The 14,201-nt window shown below is 35.8% G+C and overlaps 1 protein-coding gene across 1 annotated transcript in view; it reads right to left on the reverse strand.

Moving 5' to 3' along the window:
- Positions 1-5,344: 5,344 nt before the first annotated feature.
- The window catches only part of KCTD8 (potassium channel tetramerization domain containing 8), a 266,138-nt gene continuing 257,281 nt past the window's right edge, over positions 5,345-14,201 (reverse strand). The window contains exon 2 of the mRNA XM_047719200.1: positions 5,345-6,992. Coding sequence (XP_047575156.1) covers positions 6,532-6,992 — 461 coding nt within the window. The 3' untranslated portion in view covers positions 5,345-6,531. The remainder of the gene's footprint in view (positions 6,993-14,201) is intronic.

Raw genomic sequence — 14,201 nt, forward strand, 5'->3', positions numbered from 1 at the left:
CTGAGATGTCTGAAAATGGAATGATTAATAATTCTTCCCCAAGGAATTAAAGCAAGCTTTGGAGAGTGGTGCCATTTGAATTGAAACGTGTAAGATGGGCAAGATTTCGAGTGTGAATTAAGTTTGTATGTGTGTATGAGTGTTGGGGGGGGGGTGACAATTTTTAGCCTTAGCAAGTGACTAATAACTGGTGTGCAGGGTTTGCTTCTAGATGTGAATCTGGAAAAGACAGATTGGATCCATAGTACATTACGGATGGTCAGAAACTCTTTGTTGTTCCTCTCATGAATAGGTAGAATATATTTTCACATACCTCGAATTTGAGAAGACTTGCTTTGATGAAGAGAATGAAGGGGAAGTGATATTGTATTAGTTTCGAGCCCAGCCTCCAGAAGCCTTACAACCTCGAAGCCATACAACCTTTGGCCTCACACTCTTGAAGCTCGTCAGTGGCCAAAAATGGAATGAGGTCATTATAGATTATTTAGCAGCTGACAATTACCAATACATTGTCTAGGTGAGTAAGCCCAGGTGAGATCAGTGGAAGAACAGCCTAGTTGATCTTAGCCCAAACTGCCAATCCTTAGAATCATGAGTTGATAAATGATTATTGTTTATAAATTGCTAAGTTTAAGAAGTGCTTTGTTGCTCAAGAAAGGTAAGCTGACTTTATTGATGGTCTACAATATGATACCTGATTGTTTGGATTTTATTCTTCAAAGAGTGGATGGCTCTGATATACCAGCAATGAACAAGTGGAATTTGAAATAAAAAACACACTGCAATTTACATTAACACTACCGAAATTAAATGCTTAAATATAAATCAAACAAAATTGGTACAAAATCTATATGAGAAAAACTACTCTGATGAATTAAATCAAGTGAGAACTAGATAAGTAGAGATAGTCCGTGTTCATGGACAGAAGACTCTATATTGCAAAGATGTCAGTTCTTCCCAACTTGATTTACAGATTCAATGCAATCGCAATAAAAATTCCAGAGAGGTTTTCTGGTTTTTTTTTTGTTTTGTTTTGTTTTGTTTTTTTGTGTGTTTTTTGGTGGATATCAACAAACCATTTTTAAAGTTTATATTGAGAGGCAAAAGACTCGGTAGCCAACACAATTTTGAAGAAGAACAAAGATGACTGGCACTATCCAATTTCGAGACTTGCTATAAAGCTACATTAATCAAGACAGTGTGGTATTGGTGAAAACATAGACAAATCGATCAAGGGAATAAACTAGAGATCTCCCAAATAGACCTATATAAATATAGTCAACTTATCTTTGATAAAAGAGTAAAGGCAATACAATGGAGTTTTTTTTTTTTTTTAATGGAACAAATTGTTCTGAAACAATTGAGCATCCACATGCAAAAAAATCAACCTGGACACAAACCTTATACCTTTCACAAAAATTAACTCAAAATGAATAACAGACCAAAAAACAATGGATCACAGACCTAAATGTAGGATGAAAAACTACAGATCTCTTAGATTGGAGATAACACAGAAGAAAACCTAGTGACCTCGAGTATGATAATGAATTTTTAGATGCATCACCAAATACAATATCCATGAAAGAAATAATTGATAAGCTGGACTTCATCAAACTTTTTAAAAAACGAAATACTTCTGGGGCACCTATGTGACTTAGATTGTTAAGTGTCTGCCTTCAGCTCAGGTCATAATCCCGGGGTCCTGGGATTGAGCCCCACATGGGGCTCTCCACTCAGCAGAAAGTCTGCTTCTCCCTCTCCCTCTGCCCCTCCACCCATTTGTACTCTTTGTCTCTCTCTCTCAAATGAATAAATGAAATGTTTAAAAAAATGATAAACTTCTACTCTGTGAAACACAATGTCCAGAGAATGATAGAACAAGCCACAGACTAGGAGAAATTTTTGCAAAAGAAGTGTCTGATAAAGGACTATTATCCAAAATATACAAAGGATTCTTAACATTTAGCAATAAAAAACAAACAACCTGATTAAAAACTGAGCCAGTGACCCTAACAGACATGTCGCCAAAGAAGTTATACAGATGGAAAAAAAAAAAAAAAAAGAAGTGAAAAGATAATTCACATTAGTAATCAGGGAAATACAAATAAAAACAATGAAATATTGGGGCGCCTGGGTGGCTCAGTGGGTTAAGCCTCTGCCTTTGGCTCAGGTCATGATCCCAGGGTCCTGGGATCGAGCCCTGCATCGGGCTCTCTGCTCAGCAGGGAGCCTGCTTCCCTCTCTCTCTCTGCCTGCCTCTCTGCCTTCTTGTGATCTCTGTCTGTCAAATAAATAAATAAATCTTAAAAAACAAAACAAAACAATGAAATACTACAACAAACCTATTAGAATGGCCCAAATCTGGAACACCAGCAATACCAAACGAAGCCGAGGTGTGAAACAATAGGAAGCCTTATTCGCTGCTGACAGAAATGCAGAATGGCACAGCTACTTTGGAAGACCATCTGATGGATCCTTCCGAAACCAAATATAATCTTACCATATGATCCGGCAATCACATTCCTTGGTATTTATCCACCCAAAGGAGTTGAAAACTTACGTCCCCACAAAAACCTGTACATGGATGTTTCCAGCAGCTCATTCATAGCTGCCATAACTTGGAAGTGACCATGTTGTCATTCAGTAAGGTGAATGGACAAACTGTGAGACATCCAAACAAGGGAATATAATTCAGCGCTCAAAGGAAATGAGCTATTCAGCCGCAAAAATACATGGAGGAAACTTGAATGTATTTTACTAACTTAAAGAAGCTAATCTGAAAAGTCAATATACTAGATAATTCTGACTATGTAATGTTATGGAAAAGGCAAACCCTTGTAGATAGTAAAAAGATCAGATGCGTCAATGTGGGTCCATCGATTGTAGCAAATGTACCTCTCTGGTGCTGGACGTTGATAGTGGAGGAGGCTAGGAATGGATGGGATAGAGGGTACATAGGCAATCTCTGTACCTTCCTCTTGGGTTTTCTATGAACTTAAACCACTCTAAGAAAGTCTTTAAAAAAGTGGCAATCTTGGGGTGCCTGGGTGGGTCAGTTGGGTAAGCATCTGACTCCTGATTTCAGCTTAGGTCATGATGTCATGGTCCCTGGGCTCCATGCTCAGTGGGAAGTCTGCTTGAGATTTTCTCACTCCCTCTCCCATTTCCCTTTCCCCTGCTTGCTCTCTGTGTCTCTCTCAAATAAATAAATAAATCTTTATTTAAAAAGTGGGGAGACTTAAAATTATTATGTAATGCAGTTGTGTCCATTTACCTGCAAACTTAAATGGCATAGCAGTTACTGTCTAAACTTTTTCTGTTTTGCTAAGTTCCTAGGCTGTCCTTTCTTGGCCCTGTGGCTAGAGAGAGCAGGACTCTGTGTGTGTGTGTGTGTGTGTGTGTGTGTGTGTGTGTGTGTGTGTGTGTGTTTTGTCTGCACCTGAAACTCTTTCTGGGTTCCTGGGTACTTCTTCAGCTCCAAGATTGGGGTATATGAGGTCAAAAGAAAACCCAGGAAACTCATCACCATGTTGTTCTTTGGGTCCCAATATCCCTACCTACCTTTCCTTCTTCTCTCAGTCTTTCAGAGTCTCTTAAGTGTGTTTATATAGATCTAGGGTTTTTAGTTATATTTAGTGGGAGAAATTGGGAAAAATAGGTCTAGTCCACTTCAAACTTGAATATCTCACAATTAACTTTTACATCTTGTTTTGATTTTAGTACTCAATATGTTTCCATTTACAATAACAACAATAAGACATCAGATCACAAGTTGAGTGTCTACTGTAGCAAACAAAGGTAAACCACGTGGACTCCATAAATACTCAAAGAGTATATATGTGAGCCCCAAAATACATTTATTGTCCATAAATACTCAACTTCAGCATCAGCTTTGAGCACTTTTGGCTTTTGGTGATCCTCCAGATTTTATCTCCTGATTCTTTGGAAAAGAAGATTTATACATTAGTTTTAGCCTGACTCATATTTAAGTCTGGAGTCTCCTTTTGTTTAGGGAAGAACCTCCATTCTAGCTACTTTCCTTGATACCCTTGTAACCCCAAATGTGGTGAGCCAGATTCTAGCCTCTGGTGAAAGCATAATGGTTTGGGAGAATCAGACCATAAGTTTCTTCCCAAGAGCAATATCTGGTAATTCATATTTCTGAATGTCTCGTTAACCTTTGAGCCAAATACTTGGTCTATGGTAATTGTTCAATGGACTATTATTGAAATGGGTTCTTATTTCCTAAGGATAGATGAAATAGTCCACATTTACTAAATTCCTTCCATTGCAATTCTGTTTGAAGTTCTATGTTGGGAAAAAACAGACCAGGGTGTAAAGTGTTTTTCAGATCTATTCGCTGTCCTTCACTTGCTGCGCTTTCTATCACAAGGGGATCACCTCTATAAATTATATTTCCAAGGCTCCTTTACCAACTGGTTTCCATTCATATTAGAACAATGGAGAACATCTGCTGGGATATTGGGAAGCTAAGATCATGCACCTCCCTCCCCTTCCTTTTTGTTTTGGGAGACATCTGTGGAAGTGATTGTGACTCTTTAGTGGCTAGAGTTCTTACTGGACAACTTGTTCATCCGTATTCCAAGTTCTCCATCTGTTAGCCTTGGTTCCTGGATTCTAGTAAGACCACCACTTCCCCTTTTCCCTCTATCTCCAAGAGCAGTAGTAGTGATGCTTTTCTTCAATTACATCATTTAAGTCTTCTTTATATTAGTATCATCCCCATTATCCCTAAGATCACACAGGTCATAAGTGGTAGAGGTGGGATTTGATCTGTGATAATCCAACCACCAACTTTTTTAATTTAACCAGCATGTTACAGCCACATCAGGCTTTGGAAAGACTCCCAACCTTCCCAAAAGGAAATGCAGAATTTGAGAGTAGCTCTTTCTCGAAAGCCTGATAGTTAATTCAAGCTCAATCACATATCTGTGTTTTCTTTAATAGTCTACTGTAGATGGTATTTTATATAATAGTAGGTTGAGACATCTAAGAATACCTAAAAATGTATGTAGATTAAAACGTTTTTGAGTTAATAATGCTTATCTCCTTGTAGTATTAAAGAAATGATACCAGTGCTACTCAACTTTTGTTTTAACCCACCACAGAGGTGGACCTCTACAATTCTTGAAGATATTTTTACCTTCTCTCTCAGCCTCTTTCTTAGTGAAATTTCATATTATGTATTTCTTTCTGTAGAGATGGTGAGGCAAAAACTATAGCTTGTGGTAAGAAAGCTCATTTCCATACATGCAATCAGGAAGAAAGCTTTTGTCATTCAGGCTAAACTTTCCACTTGCTATTGACATTTTTGTCTCTTAATTTGTAGGAGGTAACTTCCCAATTGTTTTTAGAGAAGCTTTCAATCTGGTTGTCAGCCAGACTAGAAGTTTAGTGCATTCTCAACTGAAGTCTTCTTCTCTTGTGGGTTAAGGGTTTATTAATCAATCCCAGGGCTATCTGGATTGGACTCTATATCCATTTTGAATTATGTTAAAATTCTAACTTGTCAACATTACAGTTGAACATATCATTCTCCAGCTTGGGATTTTAAAGGAACATGGAGGACAACGTGACAATTGAGTATTTTCAAAGAAGAGTCAACAGAAATCGAGGAATTCTAATATATTTTCCTTTTTTTAATAAATGCATAAAGCTTTTTACCATTTCCCTCAATTATTTTGATTAACACGATAATAGGATCTTTCAGAGCATCATTAGACCAATTTTCACAGCCTGATGTAAGGACTCATTTCACAGAAATAATCATGACTAGCATTAATAGATGAATGTCAGTGCCATAACACAACAGCATAAGGCATATTTACACCATCTTAACATACAGAACACCATACACATACACAAAAATATCACAGATCCAGAACAAATAAAATCAATCTCCTAGACAGTTTACATTTACAGGCTTTGCCTAAAACACTTTTTTTTTCTTAATTTTTTTATAATTTTTTCTTTCCAAGCAATAAACAAATCTTCCCTACGTCTTGTGATTTATTTGTTACATTGTGTTCATGCAAAAATAATAACTTGTTTTATTGCATTAACATTTAAACAGTTTTGGATTTGGGTCCCCCAAACCATCATCGAACATTTCACTCGATGTTGCTTCACCCATATTGTCAGTTTCGTTGGAGCGATACGATGATTTGTTTTTGGCGAGTTACAAAATGACTAACATATCCAGTTGACCACAGTTCAAAAAATCAAGATGCGAAGCTTCTTGATCATGCACATTTTACTTTCATTCTTGCAAAATGGTTTGAATCAGATATGCCATTTTGAATTCACATTTGTTTTTTATTCTTTTTTCAAAATCCTATTTCTAAAAACAACAACAACAAAAAAGAATGAAAGAAAAGACTGTCCCACGTCCACTGTTCACAAAAAGGAAGAGCAGCAAGAATCACACTGACCATTGTTAGGATATAGTCAGGCGGCAACGCTGTAGTAAACATCGAACGTCACTGAAACGCGGCAGGAATGTGACGATTACTATAAGCCGTACTTCTGCAACAGTTCAGACTGCCACTGGCGTTTGCGCTCTGGAAAATAATCGGGAATGTGGATTTTTTTAAAATCCTGAATACACTTTTTCATTTCTTCTTCCACACTTAGCTTCTCACAGACTTTCTTTTTGGATAGATTCGTTTCCCGGGACTTGCTGATGAGTGTCTGAAAGAGTTCACTGTTTCGGCGTTTGTCTGGTGGGGGCATCCATTGCGCAGGTGCCTTTTTGGAAGGGCGATCCAATGTTAAGGTGTTGGGTTGGTGAGCTGTTGCCTGCTGGGCACTGGGTGGGTTGTCCTGGGGAGTGCTGGCCTCTGAGTGGCTGTCACAGCTGGAAGTGGAGAGCTCATTACAGGAAGTCCCACTTTCACTTCCTTTATCTGTGACTTTATCATGTTTCCTATCTTCATGTTCTTGGTTAGGTGACACTACTTTCTGAGGTGGTCCTAAAAAGAAAAGAAAAGAAAAAAAAATAACAAGTAGAATAATTAAGTGAGTAGTGGGAAGGTCAAATTAAATAAGCTTTATATTTTTAAAATTTTAAACCAAGAACATTTATCTTCAAAAAAAATCACTGTTTGTTGCATTAATTTATATTTGAGGGATTAAATACGACACTTAGCTTTATTAATGCACATTGAAACATGTGTGATGCTGATTAATTATTTATAGAATCGAGTTTAGGGGCTTTGTTAATGAGCATTTCTGCCATAAAAAATCATCAATAACTTTATGCTGAAAAGAAGATTTTTGTTATTTTAGTTACTAGTTCCTGAAATCTAAAAAGATATTATATGTACATATTTTGTTAGTCCCATAACTGTTTCATGAGACATTTAGTTCATTTTTGTTCTACTTATTGGCTAGGAGTCCTTTGTGTATATATCTACATTATAAAAGCAGAAAGTTCCATTGCTCTATTTTACATAGTAGGACTCTTCAGGTTCAGAGGCTCAATAGCCTCATTTATGTTTCCAAGTGGGAGATTGGTTTAAATCTTATCCTCAGTCTCTTAATCTTGTTTTCTGTCTATTTCCTTGAAGAGAATTATGAAAGTGAGGCAAGATATACATGTGCCTAATAGTATGATGAAAAAATAAAATTGAAATACAGTATTTTCTTAAAATACAAGGTTTACCATTGAGGTAAATTACCTAGGAGGACAATTTTCAGAAAGTGATAGTTTGCCAAGATAATTATTTCAAATACACAAACAGTTTACTTCCAAGAGGGAGCATATTTTATTCTTCTTGCCTCTGCTTTGGGATTAGGACCTCCATTTAACATTTACTGAATGCTACCAGATACACAGAACTATAATAAAACCTTGATTAACTAAAGCCTAACCATTGAGAAATATGTTACTCAAATCTTATTTTTTTTTCCTGTAGTCAACTTTTATAAACAGGTCATATAAATCAGAATGGGTAGTGGGGAAAGGCATCAGTATTTTTAAGCAATTGCTCAGAAGATTCTATTGTGTAGCCAAAGTTGAGAACAATTGGTCTGATCTATAGGGTCTCAGGTTTGACCACATATGGAATTATCTGGAAAGCTTAGATTATTGATGCCTTGGTCTTAACCCTAACATCCCACTATAATAAGATGCTATCAGGCCTTTGGGCCATTTAATAGAACTAGGTGATTTCAATCTGTAGCCAAGATTATGAATCTTTCCTCAGTCTAATATATAGTAAATGAATTATATATAGTAAATAATAATAAATATATAATATATAGGGGTGCCTGGGGGGCTCAGTGGGTTAAGCCTCTGCCTTCGGCTCAGGTCATGATCCCAGGGTCCTGGGATCGAGCCCCATACCATCGGGCTTTCTGCTCGGCAGACAGGGAGACTGCTTCCCTCCTCACTCTCTGCCTGCCTCTCTGCCTACTTGTGATCTCTGTCTCTTAAATAAATAAATAAAATCTTTAAAACTATATATAATATATAATTATATATGACATATATAATTCTATATAACATTATAAAATATAAGCATATATAATATATATAAAATATAAGTACATATTATATTAAATAATATAATCTATAATATAAATAATAAATATAGTAAATAAGTATAGTAATATTTAGTAAATCAGTCTAATATATAGTAAAAAATACTTTATACTACTCAGAAAAGTGGGGACACAAATCAGCTTTTATAAAAAAAGTACTTGCCATAAAAACATCTACTATCTGTAACATTCTATTGGGCAATATTACCAATTTTCCTATTTACAATAAGAAGAAGCAAAAGAGGATACCAAATATTTAAAAGGATGAAGTTTGACTTGGGTGGGATTAAAGATTAAAAAATGCTTTGGAACTTTTTGGAATGATGGAAATATTCTATATCTTGACTGTAGTGTTAGCTCTAGGACAGTATACATTTGTGAAAATTGATAGAATTATATAACTAAAATGGGTGCCTTTTGTTATGTAAACTGTATCTGAATTGACATAACCAAAAACAAACAAATAAAAAAAAATCCTCAAAACTTTAAAGAAGATGTACATGTTTGAGGGAAGGTCTTAACTAATATTTCATACTTCCCTTGTTCACAATACAGTAAAACTCTAAGAAAGGACACCAATACATTTCAAAAATATCACAACCATGGATTAAGGAGCACAAAACCTAACAGCTTTTTTTTTTTTTTTTAAAGTCTCTGCCATTTTCACTTAGGGTAAGAGAGAATGGGGGTGGGTCTGAGGGATGGGGGCAGAGAAGATGTACTGATTAACACTCTTTGCTTACTAAACCAGATCCATTCTCAACATTCCTTTCTCCTTAGTGGCTGATGGGCACAACTATGTCCTTAAGGCTCCCTTGCCTTCTGGCTTTCAGTTGAATTCAGCCAATGATAAAGACTAGCAAGACCGTGCCCTCATCCCATCCTGCCCCCAGGATTTCAGGATCTCACTGTATTCCTGGACCAAGAGGCATAGCCCTGTCTGGCAGCTCTGTCCTCTCTCCCTCTCCCTTCCCTCCTTCTGGAACCTCTCTTTCCATAGTCTATTAAACAGAGGTTCACATCTTCAGGCCTACAGTGTTCACCATGTCCACTGTAATTGGCATGAGGGTACTGACACTCTGTTGTAAACTGTCAATATTTAACTTTTCTCAAATTACCCAACTGGATATGCCTTCTCTTTCTTCTGGCACCCTGACTAATAGACCCACACCGGCATTAGCCAACTTCTCCAGCATTACTTGTAGGATCAGTGTTTCAGTGGCATCAGATTTTAGTGGTAATGATATTGAAATGGAAATGGGTTTAAAGCCCTAGTGATCTGGAATCAAATTCTAGCTCTATGGAAAATAGTCTAGTGGCCTTGAGCAAGGTACATAGCTCCTCTAAGCCTCAATTTTCTCATCTGTAAAGTGGGGTAATAGTACTTTCCCCATAGGTTGAGATCAAATGAAATACCATATAAAATGGTCTAATAAAATAAATCTCAACAATCAGAGTGCATCATTGTAATTTTTTTTCTAATGTACAGATGTTTAGGGACATCTCTGAAGATTTTAAGTTTGCTCAAGAGTTTGCATGTATGTGTTTATGTGGAGCTCAGGGTGGTAGAGGACGTGTAGCATCTATTTATCTAATTATCTTTATGGGTGCGTGTGACCTCACACTAGCATGAGGCCCACTGGTCTACTCCAAAATAGGATATAAATAAATGCTTTTTACCTCTTATGTCTGTCTTCTGCATTACTTTAACCAGAAATCCCCACAGAAGAATGTGTGATTTTCATTCCCAATAATGACTAAAAGATTAACTTCAAATACCTGGAAAACCAATTTATATCTAAGCATAATTGAGTGATGAGAAATCATTTTTCTGTTAATAGGCTGGGGAATAGAGCATTTGATAGAGATACCAAGGCAGAAAAGTAACATCAGAATGGAAAACAGCATGGAAAAAGGGTATTAGGTACCACCAGAGCAAATATTTCATTCTGTTTTTATTCACTGGGAGAAAGATGCTTAATGACATATGCTGGGGAGTTATATAAAGTTCATGTGTTAGCTAACTAAATAACATATGATTATTATGCCTAATGGCACTACAATTTATTCATGGAAATAAGCTTCCTCCCAGTCCTCCCAATACATACACAGATGAATGCAGAAACTCCACAGTACAATAGAATGCAACGTATGTACGTCAGAAATGAATTGCTCTTGGAGTACAGGACAGAACACCCAGGAAGACTTCTGTGAAGGAAGCACTAAGCAGTTTAGCCAGTGAAGTGGTATGGAATATCACTATGAGCCAGGCACTGTGTTAGGATCTAGAGGAGGCTCACAGTAAGTTCTCTGGTAAAGCTCACAGGCTATTTTATGATATTTTATAACACTGAGTGTTTAAAATGCATGAACACTTTAGAATATCTCCCACTACAGACTTTAAATTCTGAAAAAAAGTTATTATGATCTTAAGAACATCTCCTTTTTTAAGAACTTAGAACAGATCCAATTATTAACCAGAAACAGCAAATACACACTTTTATTTCTCACTTCTTCTATATCATAAATTATCTTTAGGTAAGTCTGGCTCAGATGTTTGGCTCAGCTATTTCTATTATGACTTAAAGCAAAAGGTTTAACTTTATCTTGTCCACCCTTTTGAATGTCCAGAATATTAAGATGGTTTTCTGTACAAGTCACCAGCAGGAACAAATAGTTTCCTTTTGATTAATGTCAGAATTTTTGATAATGCATAACACATTATGTATTATTACTGAAATTTGATTAAGCATATTTTAAATAATTAGTGATAACTTAGTGGATTCAAACTGGAGCTAAGATACAATAATAAGATGATTTATGGGCTTTTTATGACATGAAATTTAAGAAAAATGAACAAAATGCATAGGAAGTAATGATTTACTCTATTTGCTTAGTTTTCTTGAGAATACTGCTAATTGCAGGCTTCCAGGGATAATTTAAAACTCTAATTTTACATTATTCCATTCAATGAACCAAAGCCACAGGAAATGTCCTAAGCACAAGATGAAAAATTATTTAAATAGCACCAAGTCCAAGTCCTGTATATATGGGAAAAACATGTGTGTCAGAAGCTTCTCTGTGTCTCTTCAACTAGTGATAGAATAAATATATAAATTATCTTCTTAAAAGCATGTTGCCTTCCAAGTTAGAGCATCAGACAGACTGAGTTTAAGAAAAGAAAACAAAATGTAATTTGGTGGTCTTACCAGCTGGGCTTTCTTCCATCACATAAATAAGCTCACCAGCAATTATTAGAACAAGCAACAAATCAATGAATAAGCAAAACTGTTACTTATTTGACTTTTAAAAGGAGTTAATTATTTAAAAATATCCAATACATACATACGTATACCTAGAAACTTTCCCAAAAGTATTTGGGTAATTAAATCTTTTCATTTGGCTATTTGCCATTAAACAGATTAGGATTTTTCATCTAGGAGTTGATCCTCTTTCAGGGGAATGACAGCCTTACCTAGAAGACATGTAAGTCAGCCAATTAAGTCATGCCCCTCTACAAATATTATTTTTTTAAACAATGTCAGTACACAACATGCACACACACACACACACACACACACACAATACTCATTTATTATGCTCACATTTTTCTTCAGTGTGGGAATGACCTTGGAAGATCTGGCTTTGAGCTTGGTTAAGTGCTTTGTGTTTTGTGTCCGTCATGGAACCTCTCTAAAACTTGGTCTTTGTCGTTAAAATGTTGGGGTTGGCCCCTAAATTCATTTATATTATGAAGTTCTGTAATTCTAAATTATATAATGAATAGGAAGGGATTTTCCACACAGTAAAATTCTAATCAGATATTAAATATATAAAAAATTAATGAGTGACCACTAATAAAATTACCTCTTAGAATGTGGAAACAAATTCAATTTCCACTACAGTACTTCACAGAATTACATGGTTCAAGGATAACTTTCTCTAAGTTTACTGATAGGCAGTGTAGTTTAGAAGACATTACCAGTTAATATTTGTTTCATTAAATCTGTTCCTTTCATGGAAACACAGGCAAAGACAATAACATTTAAGGCATCACAGTGCAGACTGGCTGGGCTCACATCCTAGTTTAATAATGTACTAGGTGTGTTTTCCTTGGGCGATTTTCTTTGTGCCTCTGTTTCCACAAAATCGTGGTAAGGCTTAAAGAGCTAACACATATAAAGCACTTAGGTGGGGCTTGGAATGTGTAAATGTTCACAATGTCAATTATTATTACTCAGCATAAATATCCTGTGTGATTTGGCCATCAGTAGTATGGCTGATTTGCTTACCTGAATTTTGAGAGAACGAACAGAGGGACCCAAATCCTTCCCCTCTAACTGTGGCTCTACAGGTGGTACCTACAAACGCATGGCTTCCAGCTGTCTCAGCCCCTTGAGGCCTCAGTTTTTTACTCAGTAAAAATGAAATAAGAACAGAAATACCTAGTCACAGGGCTATACTAAGAAAGGAGAGAACATATGTCGAAGCAATTTGCCATGAAGTTCTCTCCAACAGGTTTGAGAGGCTATGAAGTATTAAATTTTCATATTCTAAAAGGAACTTATTTGAAAAAATAAAACACAAAAGCTCTCTTTTAAGTTGTTAAAATGTGTGAATTAGAGGCAATAGTAAAAACATTACATTAAACACAATAAAACAAATTGAAAGTATCACAATGGGCCAAAAGTATAAAATTGGGTAAAACAGGCTTACGATTAATTCCATTGAGTTTTATTACACTGATACAAAATGGAGGAAGTTATAGCTTTTCTAAGTCATTTGGGTGGTTAGTGTAGTACAGAAATTAAACATTAATATTTTCATCTTTTAAAAAAGGTGACTTCTGGATAGTTTTGCGTGTAAGCATGTTGAATAATTCCATATTTTTCTTGGAATACACAGCCATTTCCAAATGCAGTCTACATGTACAACTGCACACTTGAAAATACCTTTTATTTTAATCTCTTTACCTGCCTAGTGATGATAAAAAAGACTGAATATGTAAAATATATCTGCAACAGGCACAATTCCCAGAAGGAAAATTACCCTTTAATAGTACTAAATTCAATGGTCTGTGAATGGTTATGTGCTACTTAAACAGAATGAACCAATCCATCTTAAATATTAGCACCACATATCTCTAGGTATTAAGCAGTTGAGTCAAAAGGGAAAAAACTCCATTTTGATTTGCTAAACATTTGTTGAGCACCTATCATGGACCAGGCATAGTGATAGTTACAAGAAGGACACACACACACACACAAGTAAGTCAGGCTTAGGGTGACAGTAATACATAGGTAACTAACTTTTGAAAAGGACAGGAAGGAGGGAGCAGGAGTAAATTGTGATTGGAGTAAACTAAGGAATGGGCATTATTTTTAATTTATTAGTTAAATTCTCACACTAAATTGAAACTTAAAGTCCATATAGGAGGTAAGTTCACCTTAGAGTAAAAGGCTATTTGAATAAATAAAGTTCAACTTTTATATGAGAAAATTAAACTCATTTCTTTATGTTTTCTACAGTCTCTACCATCATTACTTAATGTTTTTATGAAGAGGAATAAAAAAGAAAATAAAAGAAGTGTAATTTGGAAAGATAAACATGTTGTGGTATTCCTTTCTACATCCTGA

Source organism: Lutra lutra, chromosome 2 (genome assembly GCF_902655055.1).
Source record: "Lutra lutra chromosome 2, mLutLut1.2, whole genome shotgun sequence".
In the NCBI taxonomy this organism is placed as follows: Eukaryota; Metazoa; Chordata; class Mammalia; order Carnivora; family Mustelidae; genus Lutra; species Lutra lutra.